Source organism: Bombus huntii, chromosome 10, assembly GCF_024542735.1.
Source record: "Bombus huntii isolate Logan2020A chromosome 10, iyBomHunt1.1, whole genome shotgun sequence".
NCBI classification, from domain to species: domain Eukaryota; kingdom Metazoa; phylum Arthropoda; class Insecta; order Hymenoptera; family Apidae; genus Bombus; species Bombus huntii.
Window position 1 is genome coordinate 13,198,645 of NC_066247.1, and position 23,698 is coordinate 13,222,342.

General features: G+C 41.5%; 1 protein-coding gene across 3 annotated transcripts in view; it reads right to left on the minus strand.

The window, feature by feature from the left end:
* LOC126870428 (protein TANC2) overlaps positions 1-23,698 on the minus strand; it is a 48,481-nt gene that overhangs the window by 3,356 nt on the left and 21,427 nt on the right. The window contains exons 1-12 of one of the 3 annotated variants that reach the window (XM_050628136.1): positions 21,542-22,146; positions 5,216-5,580; positions 4,687-4,807; positions 4,380-4,523; positions 4,127-4,267; positions 2,888-3,517; positions 2,448-2,779; positions 2,074-2,352; positions 1,503-1,946; positions 1,187-1,393; positions 466-732; positions 79-374 (exon numbers count right to left, since the gene is read on the minus strand). In XM_050628136.1, the coding sequence (XP_050484093.1) occupies positions 79-374; positions 466-732; positions 1,187-1,393; positions 1,503-1,946; positions 2,074-2,352; positions 2,448-2,779; positions 2,888-3,517; positions 4,127-4,267; positions 4,380-4,523; positions 4,687-4,807; positions 5,216-5,580; positions 21,542-21,605 (3,290 nt within the window). In that variant the 5' untranslated portion in view covers positions 21,606-22,146. Of the gene's footprint in view, positions 1-78; positions 375-465; positions 733-1,186; positions 1,394-1,502; positions 1,947-2,073; positions 2,353-2,447; positions 2,780-2,887; positions 3,518-4,126; positions 4,268-4,379; positions 4,524-4,686; positions 4,808-5,215; positions 5,581-21,541; positions 22,147-23,698 lie in introns of those variants that run through there. The other 2 variants (XM_050628135.1, XM_050628137.1) reach the window with 2 other exon arrangements.

Below are 23,698 nucleotides of genomic sequence, written 5' to 3' on the forward strand. Positions count from 1 at the left end.
TTTTGTATAACTATTATTACATTCGTACCATCCTATACGCGATCGAAAATCATACTAAATTATTCGCACTTAGCTTACCTTCTGACAACATCGCAATGACCACGAGCAGCGGCCAACGAGAGTGCCGTGCAGCCCTGGCTGTTTGTTAATTCAACATCAGCTCCAAACTCCAACAGCAAAGAAACCATTTCCACTGAACCCTCATGGGCGTACATGCAAAGGGCTGGAGCGTTGCCCAGGTATTCGGTGACATGATTCGGAGATGCTCCTGCCAGCAAAAGCAACCTCGACACCTTAACGTTCGGGCTGTAAATATTTCTCAGCGTACACAACGCCGAAGAGACGCATTCCGTGGACGATGCTAACCAGATGGCCTAATCAAAGGTACAAAAGTGGCAGATTTCTTAATCGATTCTATCGTAACGGATCGTTGTAACAAATGCAAATGTGAGAACAGGTGGTTACCTGTAGATCGCGCGAAGGCCAACACGGAGCAACGCCTCTGTAAACGTGCGCCTTGAGTATGTGATGACCTAATTCGAGGGCTTTATCACCGTCTAGCGGTGCCTGAAGGCGGGACAACCTGTATGCAATGGCTGCATGGCCGAGCCTCAGATCGCAGAGGAACTTGGTCGATTCGCCCTCATCTCTTCTCATCAACCATTCTCTGAACGACGGATGGAAGAACATGTAGGTGTTGTCCAGACGTTTCACGAGGAATCCAGAGAGCATCTGATAGCAAGAGATGGAGAGGTTGTCGTATAACGAATGGGCGGGTTGTGATTCAGTAAGAGAGCATTGGATCGTTGTAGAGAATAAACATTCTCCCGTACAATTAAGTAATTCTTACCAAACAGTGATGATCAACGTTCGATATGATTATTTTATGCACTACTTAACATATCTTTCCATTCTTCAAAAAAAAATATTAAGGTACTCTGGTTGAAAGTTGCTCAGTTGATTATTTGAAAAGGTATTTAACTCGTATAATATATCCTTTGCGACACAGCAAAAAGTAATTGCACAAGTATACAAAGAGTATATTATAAGAGATTTGTCTCGTTATGACGAAGAAGAGACTTACGTGGTCCACTCAAAGGCAGCAACAGCAAATGACGAATAATTTTATTATAGAATTCGTTTTCCGGTTGTTACAAAATTTATCTCGTTTATAAGAGAAACTTACTTTGAATCTCTGCAGAAAATCCTCCCATGAAACGAAGTGGTTCGTGTTCAGAGAGTTCACCGAGTAGAAGATTTCTGGTAAAGTCAGAGGATATAAAGCAGCCAAACAGACGCCTAATAGAGGTTGAACCTTGTCAAAAGATGTCGCTGTAGGGAACCTGAGGTTGAAGTGTAGTTGGAAAATCTGCGCTAAAGAAACTGGCAGTACCTGAAACACAAATTCCAAACTTATGTTCCAATGTTGTTCTTGATCAATAAAAAAAGAAAAAAAGAAGAAGACAGAATTGAGATACATCGGCAGATAAGATTTTATTCACCTTGTAGCTGGCAGACTTTGCCACCAAGTGACCACTCTCGATAAGATCGAGCGTCAGTTTTGCGAAGAGAAAGCTGCCTCTGGCTAACGCGAGCAGATGCGAGGCAAATCTCGTTTGATTCGCGCTGCACGACGATTCTGCCTTCCCATTCACCGATGCTGTGACGTTCGTCTGAATCGCAGGACTTTGAGCTAATCTGTATCCAATATAGTCGGATAGATCCCTAGTTACGTTGCTTCCGGTGTTATCATTGGCACCTCTGTCTAGAGACACTCTGGTGTAAGGTAGCTGTTTGGCGCATTCAAGTAGTTGCGTTCTTACTGTGCAGACGATTTTTAACCAGCTAGGAAAATTGGGAGCGTGCCTCGTTAAAAAAGACGCTATTGTGTCGCCTCGGTCTGGTCTGTGGTATTCTGCTTCGCACACGGCGTCGATTAATATCACCTGATAACACAACGTTATACCTTTTACATGTTAAAAATACTATCTTCTTTTTCATCAAAGAAAACATACATCGCCTTGCGATTAAAACTGTTCTACAACTATTCTCATAAAAAAGTCTTTTACTTACCATATTGGTGTCAGGCAGTCTATTAGTTTTCTTCAACGTCAACAAAGGTTCGATAATACCCCTTGACAGCGCGAGATCTGGATCGACAGTGCACTCCCTTTGTGACAAAGACCCCTGTATATGGGGTTCGGAGAGCAAATACTCCCTATAGGATATGAGTTGGGGAGCTTGGCATAATTGTGCAGCCAAAGAATGGATCAGGTCTGGTACCAAACAGGTACTGTTATTATCCGCTTGACAGAAATGATACGCTACTACGTGTGACGCTAATTCTCGAACCTGAAGAACAGAATTTTTACCAATTATTTATCTAGTTCTACCAATTGTTTGTTTGCTATCCATAAAAAGAAAGGAAATTACAAATTTTCATGTACCTTCTCATTAGTATAACGAATACTAGCGTGTAAAGTTGAGGTACATCCAATTCTCTCTTTTTCATCGGCTTCTTCGCTGATCTCCGAGGGAAGAGGCTGCTCGCGTCTCCTTCCAAAGCAGCTATGCTCCACCAATTGTAAAACTAGCGCAGTCTTTCCCGTTCCAGGGGATCCAGAAATCAAAACTCCAGGACTGGACCCGTTCACCACCGATTCTAGTTCCTGCAGTAGCCATTGGCGACCGGTGAACAGTGGATCAGCTTCTAATAGAGGTACTTCGAAGAATAAGGGCTTCAGCGTCAATTGCGTTGCGTGGTGTTGTATGAAGCGTACTAAAAAAGAAATAACTTTGTTTTATTCCCAAGTTTTATTCGAGGCTCGTTCAAAGAATTTATTCTTATCTCTGCTTCAAAGTTCCAATTCGTGCTTCCAAAACTTACGTTTCGTGTCGACGGCGCCCTTAATGTTCCCAGCCCTGGCCGATCTCCTGGCGCAGGAACGTCTATTCTTAAATTGGCCAAGTTCATCACTCTGGCCAGGTTGCGAGGCGTTCACGGAATGTCTTCTAGGGGTAAGGGGGCTTGAGCTGCCATTTGACAAGCCCGAAACGGAGACAGACATGGACATCGACATAGACGTAGATGCAGAAATCGACGTAGAAATGGAAGCCAAGCTTCCAGCACTGTCACAGTCTCTGGACTTGCTCTTCCCTTTGACCTTTGTCTTAGGCTTAATTGGACACCTCAAGGCTGCAGCAGCTTCAGCTTCGCTGGACGTTCCAGTCAAAGTAGAGACTGGACTCGTATTCGTAGAGGCTAGAGTTTGAGTTTCGAAGCTGGTCAGACTGCTAAACGAAGCTGCTGAACTATCATGACCCTGAATAGGGATCCTGGATTGGCATGCACCTGTACTGGAACGATTGGAAACGCCAGGTAGATCTGTTGTGTCTACACTGCTGCTTGCTCGAGTGTGATTTGAGCCAAGAAGGAGACCTAGCCTCATGTGGAGGTCCGATTGGGATGACTTTCTCGTCTTGGAGGACAACGGTTTCACGCAACCTCCTTCATCGTCTGAGGAAAGAAAGAAACATTTGGTTGTTAGATGGAGTGAATGATGGTTGAGCAGGAAGAACGATGCATAAATAAAAACCACATGGGAACACGTGTTTTCAAGATGCAGAATCCACTAGATACTGGTTTCATCTCCGTATTGAATTTTATCGCAGTTAATTCTCAATTAGTGTGACGCAGAATCAAATTGGCGATGGTAAATAATAAAAATAAATAATAAGTTCTTTAAATAGCTTAATTATGTCTAATTATATGTATCGATAATTTAATCTACGTCACACCCATAAAAAATCTCGACCACTCCTCTGCGAAGATTTGTTTACTTTTTTTCTGTTTTTGTCGCACTAAACGTGTCCAATCTGAAGGGGGAGCAATTCGTGCTACAAACACACCACGCGATGTTGTCGAACTAAATCGACGTTTCGTGCATGCTTCAAACTCTGCTAGTGTTCTACCGGAAGTGTGAGGGAGGATAGGAAAGTGCCAGTGGGTACCAAGAAATTACTGGATAGTGAAACGAGTGTCAATCGAGCAGCCTGTGCATATACGTTTCATCGATTCTAAACGCGCGAGAAGATGCACACTCGGTTTCTAAAGCGTTCTCCCTGCCTGTGACTTTGATCCTCGGGTCGATGAGCTGGTTCAGCCCATCGTTTGCCGTCCCTTGACTGTTGCTCCACAACGATTTGATTTTCCCCAGCACTACACCCGGCCATCGAGACTTCCCCTCCCAAGAAGAGGCCATCCAAGCTACACCCATGTTGGTTTATCATTAATAATAAAGGAAGCTTCCTCCCTATTGTGTTACACGGTTATCCATTTTATTAGTAGTTGTTAAGTATGATTTAAAGTCGAATGTTACCTGACAAGGCGGAAGGATTGTCGTTTGCGACTGGTTCTGGCGACGATGTTCCTCGTCTGGATGATCTTTGGGGAACGAACGAGCTCCTGAGGACCTTTGGGTTTAGAAAGAACCTCTTCCTTTGATTCGGTGGGGTTGGACAACCTGTAATGAAGATCTTTCATTATATCTTGTGTTTATCGATTTATTAGACCGACTGAATTGAAAAATTCTGTTGGTTTTGTTCCTTGAAAGAAATCGAAGAAATCAGAACGTAATATATTTTAATATGCATTAATATTAATTCAAAATATATTGATCTACATACTCTGCGTCATCATCTGAAGCTTCTGTCGACCTTGCGAAGAAGACTCCGGAAGTGCCGGCGGCTTGTTCTTCAAACCCTTAGCCATCGCCATAGAAGAGACACTTTCATCCCTCTCTTCTTGCTGAACAAAACGAACAAAACGAAAGGACCACTAATTAATCTTCACTTTTTCTTCAACCAATCCAAAACTAGAGTTCTAATTCCAATTTTTTCTGAATACCGAACGCTTTACATTTTGTGACTATACATAAAGTTTTCTACAACTATGAAACGAACGATCCATTCGTTAAAAACTTGTCAGAAAACGTTGCGTATTGGAAGAAGGTAGTTTCTAAACAACATTCTAATCGACGTCGTTTCTTTCTAGAATTTACTCGAATGCAATCAACCAGAGGGAACAACATCGAACAATAGCGAGCAAATGACCTAGACATTCCAATGGTAGAGAGGTATGTTTCAAGGAATCGAGCATCCGCGTAAGAAAGTGTTACTCGACTCGATTCCAAGGGGACGATGACAATATGCTTACGTGCATGACTCTTGAAGGAAGATTGGCTCTCGTGGTGACTTTCGTACGAGGTCTGGGGCTACCACAGAGAGAGTTCACCGTTGATGACTCATCGATCCAGCCATCCGTGGGCGCGAGGATGGACATGGGCCCCGAGAAGTCGGTAAACCCCTCCCTGAAGGGTCCCTCGTCGTCGTCGTTGAAGTCGGCTCGAAGGCAAAGTGGACAAGCTTCGCTGCGAAACAAGCAGGAATAGCAACGTTCGTGACCGCAAGAATCGATCAATCGACGTTTCTTCCCTTTGTCGAATGGCATCTCGCAGGATGGACAGGTTGATCCACCTAACATACCCGTGGACTCCACCAGTGCTCGAATCTGGGCCAGATCTGTAAGAAAATTTACTCATTTGGTACAACGCGTACATTACTACTAAATATGTTACATGTGTATTACTATACATATCCAAAGAGATCGAATCAATTTTATAAGGGATGAAATTTTATCGTAGTATAAATAATATCGAAACAATCATACGTTACTATTGCTTTAACGCTAGGTGGAATCTAGAACTCTAAAATCAGCAACAAATCGTGTAACCGGAATGCAAACTGTATCCTATCTCCATCAAATCTAAATTCTCACGTTATCGTCTACGATATGATCCTGGGAGTGAAACGTTTCCCCCAAGAAGACGCAGACGTTCCCTAAGAAGAACTGTAATAACAGTAAAAACGCTTGTTAACCATTTTCGTGCGTGGTTCGAGAATAGGAGGAAGGGGAAGCGAAACGGGAAAAAACGGTACGTCGAAGAGGCCGCGACTTCCTTGTGAGACGCAGATCGATGTTCCACTTAACAACGAGTTCGCGAGTTTGACAGCCAGAGAGACCATCTGTCACGAAGAATCTGCACAGGGCATACCGGTATCTCGGTTAGTAGAGACACGTCGTGTGTCAGGGAAGCGGTGCGGTTCGTTCATCGATAATGGATAAACGAGCCGTGGCCGGGAAGGCGCCATATACTTAAAGGATTCTAGAAAGTGAGGTCAAGAGAAGAAGACCTCCTCGCGTGCCCTCTCCTTCGTCTTTTTCATTCTTGCTGCGTGTGTACACGAAGCACACGCGGAACCTGCTGGCGCTTCTATTCCTGATCCTCGATCGATTCCATGTAGCATTGGCTCGTGTGCCGTACCTTGTACCGTACGTCATATACCATGAAATTTATGGCAGCGCCAGGTTAATGGTTCCGATGGATCCTTTCCACGACAAGCAAAATTATGTTTATGTTCGTATCGAAGTTTGTTCTTCTCGATCGGCTCGTTGGTACTCTTAGTGCAAGAGTTATAGCGAGATTGTAAGATTGATCGAGCGTTAATGTTTTTGTACTTCAAGAATTGAAACAGTAATTCGGAATATAAGAATTCGATCTGATTCGGGAGACTGTACAGCGTTAATTTAAAATTGTCTCTTTCTTCCTAGTATGTATATTGAAACAAAATTTTTGCTACTTTTTACAGCTACCGTAAATCAATCGGTGTGTCTTCCTAATCCTTTGATTCACAATCTTATTATATACTTACTATCAGGAGTACCAAGAGGACCATAAGGATTTTAGTAGCGATTCGACGTTCACGAAGAAGAGGTAGAAAACTCAGGATGCGTTGAACGGGTCAAGCTATGCAAATTGTAGATTAATACGATCATGGTGAGCAGTTGAGGCAGTTAATACGTGGGCGGTACTGTTGCGATCACTCTGTGTAATTGAACAGTTAGGGGCGAGAATGCAGCGAATCTAGGTCCATTAAATGGCACAATGGTCTATGTTCCGAGAAACATGAAGATTTTTTGCTTAACCTCTCGTCCTATGACCTTTTAGCGCCTGAGCGAACTACGCTCGCTACATATTACAAGAACCTACTTGTTACTTGGAAAGAGTTAATAGAGTTCTTTTGAGAAGTATTGAAAATGTCACGGTACCAATATTAAAAGAACATATTATGGAGAAACAGCAACTGATGGCTGTCTATAGATTCCAGCGCCCGTTAAAGTCTCTCCCAAGAGAACCAAACCTATAAACGACGTTTCCCCAGTCATGTTGGTGGTACGACGGTTCATTCACATATACCGTAATCCAGGACAACCTCTTGCCAATCTAAAGGCAACCTCTGGCAGTTGACCGAGTAGCTCGAGTCGAAGAGTGATTTCGCGGGTTACACAGATGGAATGACGCGGCGAACGTTGAAAGAAGGAAGTAATTCGGGTCGCACGACCCTTTATCCCGGTAAGTCCACGTCGAGGCAGGTGCAACACACCGCCTGGGTTACCGTAAGCTGGGTCAACGCACCCAGCAGAGACGCAGAAAGAGAGAGAGAGAAAGAGAAAGAGAAAGAGAGAGAGAGAGAGAGAGAGGATCGCACAGTCGCTTCCACGGTAAACTCGTACAACGATGTCGTTTTCTCCGGAGGCATCACTGACTCACGCGTTTCCGCCGCGTGTATATCCAGTTTCCATCCTCTCCGCATCGGCAGTTCTCGCGAGATTTATAGACAGAAAGAGAGGAGTTCCGAGAGCCGAGGAGAAGTCGAAGGTCGAGGAAACGTCCATAAGATGTACACTTTTTCCTTTCTTCCGTCTGGCGATTTCTTCTCCGTTTCTGGCTATGTATATTTAATTAATGGTGATCTAGTGTCTCGTTAATTGCGCTGGCTGTCTTGGCGTACAAGTTATACCCATTAGATTGGCGCATATTAAACTTCGTTTTAACACCACTTGGTTTATTTGAAATATTATACATTTAATCGATAATTTGCAGATGATTCAATACACTTTCTCAATAATATACCACGTTACGTTATTTGAAATTTATATATAAACTGCGGATTACAAACGCTAATTTTTTATTTACCTTAAAATTTACTACTATTCCATATCATGTTGTTTTGACAAATAAACTGATTTGAAATCTGTCGTTTCTTCTTTACGAACAGTATATCTCCCAACGCTTTTGCGCACCGATCGAAAACAACTCGATAAATAAAACATCCTAGCGACTTTTTTCTCCAACGAAGACACGTCGATTAGTCGAACAAGGACGACTAAGCACGTTTTTCCTGGACGTTTACGAGACGAACGACACAGATTCGTTCCGTGATCCTTTTTTTTCATTCGCTTCTGCTATCGCAGATTAAGCGAGAACAGCAGTTTTTGTCAGTGCTCGAAGAAGAAACTCGATCGACGGAGGCGCTCTCGGGTATATTAAGCCCACGTTTTTTCCGTTTAGCGACGATAGTCACGATCTAGACACGTTTTACTTGCTGACATTTTGTATTGTAATTTAATGGTCTTCTTCGGCTCGTCGGTTTTTTACTCGCCCCTGCACCCGCTCGATCTAACAAGGTGAGAACGAGCATCGTGGTTGAACATAGGAGAGAACTCGGTGCGCCGCGACCCGTATAAATCCGGCATCTATTATTCCCACGTTTCCTAGACCGTGACGGTTCTTCGAAACATCAAAAGGCTCGATCGAGTAGGAGTTCTCTCGGAGCTTTGTGAATGCTTCTTGTTTTTTTTTTTCCTTTTTCTAGTATTCGAATTTTTCTCTTGCAGGATCATAGGGCAGGCCTCCAGCCGCTTTTCAACTTTCTCCAATTATTCCGCAAACCGCGAGAATTACGATGCCGCATCGTCGACGCTTTCGTGGAAAATGACCTGATTTCTTATCGACAGCAACCAGGAAACCGTACATACACTTTGATCATGGAAGTCTAACGTCGTTTTATTCCTTACGATTCTTTTCAATCCAATTTTAATCGTTTAGTTACAGTGTGGTTACGCATGCAGCCATTGACGCGTGTCGATATCGGCAAACGGTTCCGCATTCCTCACCCTTTGGCGAACTCTGCAGTGCCGAACCAGTCGCAGCGTCGTACTTTTGCGTTTCGATTTTATAGCGGCAAATAGAATCGAAAGAACGACTCATGGTGTTATAGATACAGGGTAACACGGTTAGAGGTAAAGCAGGTATTTCTCAAACTATCTGTCAAGTATCGGCACGTCGGCGCTGTTTCGTCATAGAGGTTCTAATCGATTGCGTCCCTGTCTTTTCCAAGTTAAATGATCAAATGACTTACGATCTAAGAATACTAATTCTTATTTTAATAAATAAGTAATTGAGAATGATGATTTCTTGCCATTCGTCTTTCTGCAATATTATCGAATAATATATTAAAGTATATCGAACAATTCTTTTTGGACTTTAACAACTTTGACTGAAAAAGCTTCGTGGCTCAAAGCAATTCGATAGAACCGTTCATCGTTAAGAAGGCAAGAGAAGAGAAAAATTCTGCACAAACGAATAAATATAGAATACCTCCGTGATATTTAAATTCATTCTCGATTGATTCTTCCACTGGAATCATCGCAAATCGTTAAATCCAGCCTGTCCCCGTTCTACCTTCCCCTCTGCTTACGAACCAAGCTCTTCCTCTCTTTCTGGCTTCGTTGGTACGTTGGTTTTCGAACAGTATCAACGGAACGGCGATAAAATACGACGTAGCCGAGCAACAGAGCGAGAACGAGCGCGATTAAAGCCCGCTCACGAGCCGAGGGAACGGAGCAGAACGACGCGACGTCCGCACCAGGGGCCACCTGTCCTGGTCTCCCCAGTCGCTGTTTCCGTTCTCCGTTGCGCTCTCTTGCTCCTGGGCCATGCTGCGTCCTCGTAAATTGGTACCCCGTCGCCGACTGGCTGACCCGAATCGAGATACTGGCCGGGGAAACACCGTTTTTCATTTACGCCGCTTTCGTTCTCGTTCTGACACCAAGTTCCTTCGTACGACAGGTTTACCATCGATATTTTGATAATGTCGAAGATACATTTAATCGTGAAAACAAAATTGCCGTAGAATTATATTTATGGGAAGAATTTCTTTTTTTTTTAAGCGTTACGCAATATTTTCTTGTAAAATGTTTCATAACACGCTTTAATTAAAGTTAAATGAATCTTAAGGCTGTCGCGATCGATGAAAAGGAACGGCCGCGTGTAGAGTCTGGTCTCGCAAGAACGAGTAGCGAAAGAAGAGGCCGAGGGAAAAAGGGAAAAAGATAACGCAGAGAGAGTACATGTGACCGTTTTGGTTTCGACGAGTCACGCGCAATAATCGTTATTTTGTACCCTGAAGAATGAGAGAAAGTTACCCTACCGAGTCTCGCCTACGGCTGCAGTATTTACATCGACGCGACGCGACGCCTTCCGCTATACCGGGAGGCTACGAAATGACAAACGGTGCACCGTGTGACGCCTCGATCATGCCTCTGGTTCGTGGTACGAGCAGAAAAAGAAGAACAAATCGGGATAAAATCGGTCGAGACGAGGAAAGACATCGAAACGATTAAAAACAAGCGACTTTCACGAGATTCAGATTGGATGCCAAAAGGAATTCCTGGAATATCGATCGCTCGACTTCTTCGTCAGGGAATGTAGAGTAAAAAGAACCACCACTGAAACGGGCTAATTGGAAAACCGGGAAAGTAGGGTTTGCTCGATTAACGCGAACCTAACTGAAAGAAGAAGAATCGACACGGATTCGAACACTATAATTTATCTGGAAATCAATTAGCCATGGAGACTGATGTACCGTGTAATTTGCATCTTTCTTTTGAAGATAGAAAATGTAAATCTAAATTCGGTGCTATTACAGATACTATACTGTAATATTTGCGACCGAGGAAATCTGTAGAAAAGTGGCACGAGATATTTTCTTCCAACAAAAATACGCTTATATTATTTGTCCACCGATTTAAATTTCGAGATCATCTTTGGTTTTACTCTCGTGTATCTCTGTTCCACTAAGAGAAACGAGACATTTTCAACTGCATCCTTCCAATAGAATCCCATCGTTGCACCGTTCTCCATGAAAAGTTCACTCTGGTATATAGAATCGTAGTGAAGAGGCCTCGATAATTCTCCTGTGACGAGCATGCAACGTGTTCCAAACGACGCGAGTGCGATTAATAATCCAAAGTGTCGTTGCTCCGTGGCCGATGAGTGTCGAAACCGCGACTCTATTAGATATGTTAATCGCAGTTTACATTGTGTGGAAAGCGTGTGGTTACGACTAGTTCTTTTCTAACTTTAATTGCTCGATCATCCTTTAATTGCTTGGACGATTCGTTGGTAAGCAAATGATCGAGGCTTGTTTTGACGTCTTTAATACCGTTTATAACACTATGATGAATTTATCTTACGTTCGCGTGACAAGCACTATTGAATATTTACATGTAATATTTCATACACTGCATTGCTCGATGAGAATTCAAGCTTATACACATGTAGCTCCATTTCAATACCGTAACAACTACCAGAGTAATCAAACTGAACAATTTATACATTTTTAATAGAAACTTTATAAGTTTGTAAAAAAAGTCGAACCTAAATAGAAATTTATTTCATTCGCCAAATATTATAGTAAGGCAAGGCCTTTCCTTTAAATACTACGTATATTATCGCGCATTACGTGCATTCTGGCCATTCGCACACTTTCAAATGTTGCATATCTCAACGCATAAATATCTAATCTAGTCATAACCTAATACCGTACTCAAAATCAAGTCAGACAATTCTCGTGCCTCTCAGCCAAGTTTCTTGACTCCGGTTTCTAATCGTCGCTCTCTCACGGGCAACGCTGTGTGGAGCATAGGTTTACCTGTCCGTTTCCACGAGATAAGGTCCAGGCTCTGGGCCGCGCGATAACGGCCGATAGATAAGCGCTGCTCTACCTCGACAGATTAAATCGTAGACGAGCGGGGAAAACTTCTCTACCGCCATGGGTTATCTGTCGTTTATCGTGGTGGACCGTTTCCCGGATTAAAATCTAAAAACCGGCCGAGTTCATGTCCGCTTCGAGAAACATTTCTCCAACCCGGACTCGTACAGAAAATTGAAGCCACGAATTCTAAAACAGCACGATTCCATTTTTGACGCTAGATTACGACCGATATAATTGTTTTCAGCTTGCTTACGCTATTTAGCTATCTAATAACGTTTAAAATAATACAGAAATCTCATCCCTTGACCGTGCTCTTCTCGCTTTTTCCCGTTTGTATTTTTAAATAATCTATTGTGTCAAGTAATAAAGTTCGATCGTTTCTCTCTCACTGGTATATGCGTTTCGAAGAGTGTCCTAAAAATTATTTACAAGAAGGAATTGAAATTTCGTCATAAGAAAAAATAAACAAGATTAATAATGAATAAACTTCAAATTTTGTCGCATTTATGGGAAAATTACATAAAATACAAAAATACATAATTGAACGTATATAAAGTATAACATCTATCATAATATTTACTAGATAAAAGAGATTCCATATTTCTAATGAAATTTGTAAAAATATGAATTTCCATAAATGTCCGCAGTATAACAACGAATTAAAGAAGATAAATAAGAACTGATTTTTGCGAAATATCGATTAGTGAACTTGAGTAGTTTTGGAATTCATAGCGTCGATTATGCTACAGAAATAGTGCGCGTCTAATTAAACGAGCGCGTAACAGAACCGTTGCAAGAGATTGTTCAGAGTTTAATCGCGATCGCGATTAAAAGTCTACTTGGATGTCGATTTCTTTTTAGTCGGTCGCGTACATGGAAACCGCTTGTGTTTATACATATGTACATTCTACGGTTAAAGAGGTTCGATGCGTGGAAGCCGCAAGAGAGAGCTCTCGATTCAATCGCGCGTAACTGAACGTTTCGTTGGTTTTATTGCTCGCGACTATTCATCGACGATCATCGTAATTTCATCCCCGGACACGAGGAGGATGACAGTGATCGAACGCTATGGGATTCATTGTTCTCGGCACACTTCGATCTATCGTTTAATTCTTCTAATAGTTTCATTGCTCGAATTTCTTTTTCTTTCTTTTTGATAATTTAGAGCTAGTTGCGAGATAAAATCGAGCAAGATTGAATATATTCGTTGGGCAAAAGTGTTAGATCAAGTACGTTATTGATCCTGTAACATCAATTCGATACGAACGTGCAGACTGCTTCTAGATGTTGTTACATAGGATGAGATCTAATTCTTCGGACATTAATTCGCTGAATAGTACTGCGATAAATGGAGTCCTGGCCTAAATCTTGCAGAACACATGTGAAACACATTGAAACATAAATCGAAGAAAGAATCGCAGAAAATGTGAAGGGAGTTTATCAAAAAGTTATTCGGCAGAATTTTAAAAAAATTGTTGCCGTTGAAACTGAAAACGGTACGTACGTTTATCGATACGTATCAACCTAGTTCAACGTATATTATCTCAACTGAAAACTATGATACTGAATAGACGCAAAGACTTTTATGACTTTCTTTACGGTCTCTATGACGCATTTTTACGAACATGAACAACACAACCATAACTAATCATATCTGAAAAAGAAAAAGTAATATTACATCAGCAACTCCGGAAGTGTTAAATTTAAGTTCCCATGCAGTATATGAATGGGAGGTTCTAATTTCCCTGATGTAGCCTGTTTGTGGTATTTAGTCGATTAGCTGGACCGCACAGACCCGCCAGTCGTCGGTCAAAGATACTGATAAGAAGGTACGTCTATCAGCGGATGGAATTAACTATGGGGACGAGCTAAGAAAAGACTCGTCGCCACGGAATTTCTTTCGATTTCGTCTGGTCACCTCCTGTCCCCTTTGGAATTAACCGATCTATCTTTCAGAAAAGAAGTAATAAAGAAGCAATCGCTCGTTAGAGCACTCTGTTTCACCGTTCGATCTTTGCAGACGAGGGTATCGACTCGCATTGAACTTGTTAGATTATTCAATCTCCCTCGTTTACTAGTCACGCTTTATCTGTTCGCTCCGAAATGATCTATTTTTACTTTGCTGCAGGTAACTGTATAGTAAATTAATTATACAGTTAGACCAGCTACATAGAATGATACCAAAATTAGGTAACGTTAAATGTCGATGTTTGGCAAAGAAAAATATAAATTAATCCTTAGGTAAGTTGCAAACAAAATTTCATTCTTGAATTTGTATTTTTATTGAAATAATCTATCAATAATTAAAGATATCTTATACCCTTTCACCTTAACTCTAACGAAAAATCTCAAAACAATTTACTTGTTCGAGCTACCTATCTTTTGTATTCATGGCTGACTCCATGTTTCGAAAATCCACTCGTTTCGATGGAATCGTAAAAGCTTGAATTTTGGGTGGATTAAGCCGGAGATCCATCAGCAAGTCAAATTAAGCTATACTGAGCAAAGCATCGCGTATTTTTAATCAGGAGCGATGGAAACGTTTCAGTATAGATGCATCGAAGCAAATGTTTTCAAACTTAGCTTTGCTTATCGTAACTTAGTTTAGTTTGCCGATAGATCTTGGGCTTTACGAGTGGATGCTTGCGAAACACACGCACCTGTGTGTATCCCGCTGCGTGACCGTAAGCGTTCGTATCCTGCACCTCGAAGAGGAGGCTCGCATCGCACAAAAGCGTCGAGGGTAGCGCCGTGAACCCGTCTTCTTCGAAGCAACACGATCAAAGAAGAACGGACACGCGAGAGGACTCGTCAAACCCTTTTTTTTCATCCTCTCCTTCTTACGTACAAACGATTGCGGGAAGAAAGGATGGAGTAAGGCGCACGATGCATTTTAAACACGCGTATCCTGACCTCGAAACAGCGCTGATCTCAGAACCGTCAGCTGTGACTCACTTTCTCGTGCATCCGAAAACTCCTGTTCGTTCTCGCTCCGAGTTAATGAGAATTTTATTCGCAATCCCACGCGTGTTTCGTGAACCAGAAAAGAAAAGAGGTACGGCGGTGACGTACGGGAAATTGGTTTTTTCCTTTCACGATCTTTCTGCGTGATTGTTAGTCCCTGTCGTTCGGTTGTTACCGATTTCGAATATATTGACTGGCTCGGGATCTTGGTTGTATGCCGTCTGGGAATGATTTCTGAATATGAAAGTTACTTGAGAATGAAACTCTTAATGCTTCGTTTCACTGAGGAAATTTGAGGATTCTTAGTCAAATAAATTTGGAAAATTTAACGATCCCGAAAATAAGCACGATTATTCTTGAATCGCTTCTGTCTTATGATCTTTTGTTCAGGATTTCATAGTCATTGTTCGAGTTTAAGAAATTTGTTAACCATAGAAAAATATGACTGGGTCGGTGACTCAAACTGAGTTAAAGAAGTATCAGTTTGCGCATTAAGTTCGCAGTGTTAATTACTGAAAATTCTCAATGCGAGAATGGATTGTAAATTTTAATAAATAAAAAAAAGAAAAAAAAAGTTCGCAGTGTAATATTTAGGACAACGTTCAGCTAGATATTTTGATTAGGTTAATTATCCCAGTCCAAATATCTGTCCCTAAATTAATACACAGCAATAACTAGAAAAATTCCGATAATTAAAACCCGATATTTTCGAATATTTCATTTCTCCTCGCGCAAAAGAAATTATCTTCTTCCATTAAATTCTATCCTCAATCGAATTCCATCCTCCATGTCATAAATTCTTCTCCACCACCCTAATCTTTACAATATATTTCTATCTCTTCCTTCGTTTCTCTCTTTATTTAATTCTTTTCTCCACTGAATTTTTCACTTCAATGAACTTTTATCACTTTCCCCAATTTCCTCGACATTCCATTGATTTCCCCGGCAGACCTTAATATTCCAAAGATCTTCCACCATCTGCGTCGCAGAAATCTTCTTTCTCTTCGACAACGATTTTATTTGCCTTTAGTCGATTCAGACGAACGAACACGTCCTTCGAGACCCGTTGTCCGCGCAGTCGGTGCATTCCTCGTCGCGTCGTCCAGAAAATATATCCGCTAACAATAGCAGCCGCTGCTGGAAAGTGTCATACTCTGCCGTGCTTTACAGCCTTTCCCTGACCTGTTCGGAGGCATAGGATACCAAACGTGTGTATATGCGAGCTCATGGGTCTCCGTCTGGTCGGTGATGGGGCAAGAATAGAGGCGAAGGGTCGAGAGCGGACACACCAGTCCTACCAGTCGCGTCTGGGACGTCCATTCTCAGAAACCTGCCAAGTTAATAGCCGATGTAGCCGAGTAGGAAGTCCGTTGGCCTCTCGACGTCTGGCAACGCGATGAATCGCCGCGACCTCACTAATCCGCGATCATTGGATCCTCGTCTGAGCCACAGGTTTAAAATTAAACCAGTTTCATCGGCATGGACATTTAAAGTTTTTATATCACTTCAAAAGTGCCCTATTTTTATCTTTCGAGATTGGAATGGAAGGAAGATAATTTTTACTTGTTTATCTTCCGATTTCATCTTTTTCCCATGGGCCTCATTTTTTGTGTTTTAAAGTTGCAGTGAGAAAAAAGGCAGAAACTTGTCTTGCTACGAAAGATCTAGGATTCTAAAGCTTTCTACAATTCTCTAAGAACCTCGAGATCTTTGTCGAGTTTTGCAAATTTCTAAATTCTCCGAGAATCTTGAAGTCTTTATCAGACATCAACATTTTTCCACAAATTCCAGGAAAAAATTGGATAACGTCGAGTAGAGTAGGATTTCATCGAAAGAGAGGAAAGCGGGGGTGCAATTATCGTTTGAAGGCGATTCGCGCGACTCGTTCTCTGTAACCGGCTGGGTTTATCGGTCGTAACTTATCGAGATTCATAGAAAGATAACGGTGACCTATAATAACGGGCGCGAAGTGTCGGTATCGCGGTTGAAATCGCGTGGGACCTGTGATCATTGGCCGGAATCGAACTTCCAAATGCCCGTGACGGTTGCGTAATCTTTGTGAAACACGTCGAACGTGTTTCAACTCGTCAATCGATGAAACTTTAGAAAGAGAAACGTAGAAACAGAAAAAAGAGAACACCTTACGAAATACGATCAACGTTTCCGTATAGTAGGATTCATTCATAATCTACGCGGCCAATTAAACGACGACGGTCGCGGTCGTTGGAAAAACGAAAGAGGGAAGAGAATATACGAATACGTGGAACAGGAAGTCGCGGAAACTGGATCTTGTTCGCGGTTAAGCAGCCTCGAGCGAAAGAATGGCCGCTACAAATGGCGAGGGGTAAAGGACAGGACAAGCTGACTGGAGAAAGAATCAAGCGAATGATTTAATTTGTGCATGCCGGCTTTACCCGGTTTGCAATCTGTCGCACGCTGTCTCGTTTCATCGATTGCAACATAAATCTCGGGGCGAAAAGCGTTTTAGCTGAAACGACAGGTTTTCTATGTTGGACAACGATTTATCTGAATGAATCCTAAGGCTTTTGACATTTGTCTGCTTATTCACGTCGATTAGTGGTCGTTTTCGTGTCAGCTATAATTATTGTTAGACTATATGTGTTTGATCATTTATGAGAAATGCAACGATACAAAAATATACAGGGAGGTTGGTAACTGATGGTACAAGCGGAAAGCGGGTGATTCTACGCGAAAAAAGAAGTCGAAAATATAGAATAAATTTTTTTTATTTTTTTTTTTTTTTAACTTTTCCATCGAGACAACGATCTACAGTGAGATCCGTTATAACGTACCGCACGCGTACCGAGCAAAAATTCAAAGTCGATTTTCTCGAAAACAAAGCCTCAAACGAAAAATCCTTATTCTATATTTTCGACTTCTTTTTTCGCGCAGAATCGCCTCCTTTCCGCTTGCATCACCAGTTACCAACCACCCTGTATAACATATTTGGAATCAAGTACTTGATATAGGAAGCAATATTCAATCAATGGTAAACATTCAAATTATACAAACTGAAGTACTTCATACACATTAAGACACTTTTAGATGAGCCTTAGTCCCACTTCTATTCTTGTGTTCATTAAAATATCAATTTATAACGATTCATTTCCAGAAAAAGGTAAATACCTAACGTAAAAAAGAATAGAAAATTTTGACTTAACGAAATGGATCTTGGTTATGCAAATGAGGTGGAATGGCGTAAAGACGTTTGAAATAAAGATGGAGGAGGTTCGTCGCGTCTCGTTCAAAGTTTATTGTTACACAAGACGGCGCGCGTGAATTTCACACACGCGATGGAATTCTTTTTCGATCGAAAGAGACGCGTGACGATCAGTGTCGCGTGAAGTCTGATTCATCGACTGGCACCGGACCGACCAGTACTGTACGGTGTGTATTTTCAATGAAGCTGGTAGTTCCTGTCGATGACGTGCAACCACGAACGCGTCCATTGCAAATGCAACGCCGTATGAGGTCAATTGTCAGTCGACGACTCAACGCCTGTCCAAGGGATCGATATCGAAGACGTAATTCTTTCTCTCTTTACAATTTTCTTCACGTTCTTGTCTACATAGACAGACTACATTGTTAATTACCACGTGAAACAACATAGAATTAAAGAGAATTAAAAAGTTGAAAATCGTAGCGATCTAAGTCAGTCCACTGCCAATTTTCGTTTCAATTTTCAACACATTATTTACCGTTTATCATTAGAAAGAGTTGATTATATTTCTAGAAGCCGTGTCAAAATGTATCGTGGCAGGGAATAAAGTTACAGCTTAATTATGAAACTAAAGGAACGATGAAGGGAAATAAATGATTTGAAATTCTTAAAATGTTCGCTTACACCATTACGATTTTCAGTCCAGTTGAGCAACGAGAAAGTACAAAACAGCAAGGGCTGGAAAATCGTTTCACTTAGCAGAAAATTGACGATAGCGTATGTTTGCTTTTTGCGGGACGAGAAAGTATAAGATAAATAAAAGCGAACGAAATTGAATCTTAGAGATAAAATACACTGTACAAATATGTTAGGAAGAAAGTAAATCTTCGAGGTGTAGATAGCTTACCATCGTAGGAAATTAAACAGATTAACACAGAATTTTCAATCAACTTAAATTAATCTAGAATTTTCTTTTACGCTTTTCAAAATGGTGTCATTCATATGTAAAATTTCAATAGTTGGACACGTTAATTAAATTCTACTGTTGATCATACATCTATATTATTCCACCTATGTAAATATAAGAATAAAAGGAAATATGAACGATGTCACTAAAAATGGCAGAATAGTGAGAGAAATCATCTTCCAATTACGAAATAATAGGCATATCTGAGTTCAGGAAATTAAATTCTTTTTATCTTATCATTAGGCGTTCTTTTTCAAATATCGAAATTCAACTGTTGTATTTTTATATAAATTTAGAGGTAGAATGAGCCAAGTACAAAGAATCAAGAATAAAAGTGAAAAGGAAAGGTAGAAAAATCAAAACGGAGGCGCGAGGAATAAAGAAAGAAAAGCGAAAAGTGAATCGGTAAATGAAAATAATAACAGACTGTCCGTAGAAACGTAAGCGTTCTGTCACGCTCCAAAAAGCAAGCGTCAATTACGCCATTTAATTGGGTGCAACAGGTGGCTGTTGACCGAGCTGATGGCAAGCAACGTCGGTCGGTTGCCCCTTTTTCGAAATAATAAGTTTCCTGAGAACCAGTCGGACGCGCGTACCGAAAACGGAAGTGGCCGGTTCCACTCCGTTGCAGAAGCGCGACTACTCCATCGCTCGTCTACACGACCAGTTTTCCGTTCGCAGAAGACGGTGACCGTCCAGGGGCAATGTTAACATCTTCTCGGCGACTGATGCGACCAATGAGTCATTTATCGCGATGCACCAACGATAACGTCCTGAGGCGGTGTACATTATGACGTAACGAGGATGCACCGTGATCGATGAATAGCAATCATCGATTTAGAGAAAAGAAAAAGTTCTATTATTGATGCAGAAAATAGCGAAAATTGTCAAGGTTTTCCAAGAGGAATTTCGAGGGAAAACCTTCTAAGCGAAATTTCAGTCATTGGAAAAAATAAATCTGCATGTCTTTGATTCTGTAGATACGTAGTTTTCCCTTTAGTCATACGGAAGATTCAACGAATTCAAAAACATCAAGGCGTCTGAGAAAAAAATTGTATCGCGTCGGTTTCGAGCCTTCGGACGAAAAAATTACAGTGATCTCGCTGGAAGTCGAGCTGTTCCTGGCAACCCTTCATTACGAGCGACGTAGACTCTCCTTCATTTCGTGTTATACGCTCGCAAATTCAGAATCTTCGTCCGTTCTAAACTTGCTCGAAAGAGAAACAAAAGGAGAAAAGGCACGAATCAAAGAGAGAACATAAAAAAGTCGTGAGATTAGCTGAAAACACTCCAAGGAGGATTATCAGGAACGCGAGACACGCTATTGGCGACCTTGTAACGGGTGATTTAAAGAAACTCACGGAGACCGCAATCGTGTCGTCGATGATAAGAGACGGCGCGCAATCTAAGCGCCATTCGAGCTCGTCAGTGTCGGCATTCTTCGCGAATCCCACGAATCTGGTTGCATTCCACTCTAATTAAAACCATCTCGCGCGTTAACGAAGTTTTCGTGTCGCGAAGCACTTAGTCTAACATCGAGAAATCAAGGACGCACGTAAAGCTCGCTTTGTGGCGTCGCGACTCGCTCGATGGTTAATTTCACGTCGTTTGCAGACGATCGTATAGAAGATAAGGGTGCGTGTACGTTGGTAAAATAAAAAGTCCTACACCTGCTCTAATCGTTAACGCCAGCTCGGCTTCTTGCCTTGTAATCGCACGTTAATTCCTTATACGGGTCTGCCGTTGGTTTGCAAACCCTTATTTTTAGCTTGAATATAGAAATTTAAGCGAAGAAGATACATCTATGTATGTATAATGTATGTTTCTTAACTTAAGTATATGCAATCTTATTTTTATATTTCTTTTAATTATACATGATTATTCTTCCTTTTATTTATACACTTTTGTACGTAACTATTTTCCGTCGAAGATATTATAAAATCACATTGAGTATTGGTATTTTTACATCGAAATTTATAAGAAAACAAAAGAAAACTATTTGTATACTTATCGAATAATCACAGCATTTTACTAGAAAATTCGTTAGTGAAAACATTTTATATATGAAAGCTTCAAAGTGTAAAGCTTACTTAAAAACTTATTGGATTTTACTGGTCAAGGGTTACAAAATTATCTCGAACAGAGCGTAACAAGTTTATCCTATTTCCCGTTAACTTCGGGAAACTGTAATCCCTTGTTTGCAGTTAGCGGTAAACCCGAGACCGTTTCTAGATCAAATCAGCGACACTTTGTTGAACACAGCTTCATCTACGGCCGATCTCTCGTGAAACGTTTTTAGATACTTATTCCACGGACGAGTCGTTTCTCCCATCGATTCCAAGTCTCGCTTGAAAAGTCCTGGGAACCAGGGCCGACGCCTTTGTGAAAGGTTGCTACCAATAGCTTCCAAAGAACCACGGACCGAATCAACGAGGAATAGAGAAACTGAAGAATCTCGGGTGTAAACTCACCGAGCACGGAGAGGCTGAGCCCCGAGCCTGGTCTCGGTGATCTGTGCCTGTCTGGGGGCGCCATGGCGTTGCTTCGAGCGGGTTTATGGGGCGCCTTAATCCACTGGTAAACTCGTTTCTTTCATCGTAAAGTCACAAACACAGTCACTCGGTTCGTTCCTCGACACTAGAACGAGAATTCTCGAAATATTAACGCTAACAATTATACACGACTGGCTATTCCTTCAGCAATTCTTTGAAGATTCCTCAATCGAGAGAAACGACGGATCACAAGGATGTTCTTTTCCTTGACACGAATTTCTCATTTTATTTCTTATTTAATACGATCGATCAACGCACTGTAACTGAAACAGTTCCCGCGCGACCACGCCAAAGCAACAAACGTACTGGAAAACGCTCGAGGACAAACGTTATTAACGCGAGTACATGCTTCGAGAACGCTGGTCGAGCACCGACTGGTAGACACAAGCACTCCACCTCGAGCGCCGGTCGACTCGCATGACGCCTGATTGGCTGATTGGTCGACCGGTCGACTGGCTTGACTGGATAGACGCTGGTTATACCCGACGACTTGTCCCGATCCTCACGGTCGTTCTTCCATCGAGCTGCTCCGATGTCTGGTCTTAGCGTGCGCGCATGCGCGTTTCCTTCAATTCTATCGAGTCTTCTGCTTCTTCAAGCAGGCCAGCCTGCGCTCCCGTAGCTCCACACGATCTTTTTCTTCTTGGTCTACGTTTTTCTTTTGGGTCTGCTCCTTTTTTACTTTGGAGGGAATTTTAATTGTGCCACTGAACATATAGGTCGATTCAAATAGGGATATCGGAGTCTGCGGTAGATGAGAATGGTTTCGAGGCTCGGCCTGGTCAAGGACAAGATCGTGCCTCTTCCTGTCATTGCATAAGACGATGTTTCTTTAGGACTGTTCAGAATTTTGCTGTTTATATTTTTTTTCGCTGTCTTTCGAAGTCTTTTCGTTGTAAGAGAAATTTCCATATCCAAGTATACATTCCAAAAATCACACTTCTTAATATCTAGATTCTTAATTGCGCGATACAATACAAATTAATGGAAAATAAATTTTATCTCTAAAAGTCCAACAAAGATACTCCATTCCGTCGTATTCATGAAACTTGCTCACGTAATTTAAATATTATGTTATAACCACTCGAGCGAATGTTAATTGTACATACAGAGATTGAATCCCGGAGATTTAACAGAGCTATTTCATACTTTATACCATCAAACATCGAACACGGCAGACAAACTATGTTTCAGCAGTTCTTTTCCTGAAGCTGAATCATCCGACTGAAGTAACATAGCCATCGAATATAGAAAGTGTTAATTATGCAATGCAGATTGGCTCAAAGCAAATTCAATTCTCCGAGATCGATCAAAAGTATTTTCTTAAAAGGAAAAAGATGTACTTCGTTCTTTATATTGTTTCTTGTTGAACGAGAAGAAAGTTTGTGCGTTTCCTTCCTTAAAATTCGATGGTGCAACTCTACAAACTGATTCAAAACGAGTTCATACCTCACACTTTGTATCATTAAACATCTAACACGGCAAGAAAATTGCGTTGCTGCCGTTCTTTTCCCGAAGCTCGATCACTCGGCTCGAATTCACGGCGCAGAAAGCGCGCACGCAAGACGATTGCGCAACCACTGGTTTATTTAATAAAACAAAGTTACGGCTAGTATCGAGTGGTAATAGCACGCTGCAGGGAATGCTACTGTTGTTCAACCGTCCAATGCCGAGAAGTTGACACGGCCGCGGCCGCTCGTTTATCCAGCAGGCGTGAACGCATTCAGATCTAGCACGTGTATGCAAAGATTGCAAAGTCCCTCGAAGTCCTTGCACGGTACGCATCGAAAACCAGGACACCTAAAGATCAGTAGTCTATGCACATCGGACAATTACGAGACAGTTGCTGTTATCTGATCCATGTCTCAGTTTAACCCACGTTAATTCACTTCTTTGGTCCAACTATTCCTCAGCTAAAGGAGACTTACTTAGGTCTGATTGGTTCTAAACGAACCTATATAACTTGTTCCCGAACGAACATACAAACTAGTGGAATATTGATTTTCTTATATTTCGTAGATAGTCCTTAAGACAATCATAAAAAAGAAATTGTAGGTATATACATAAAAATTAGAT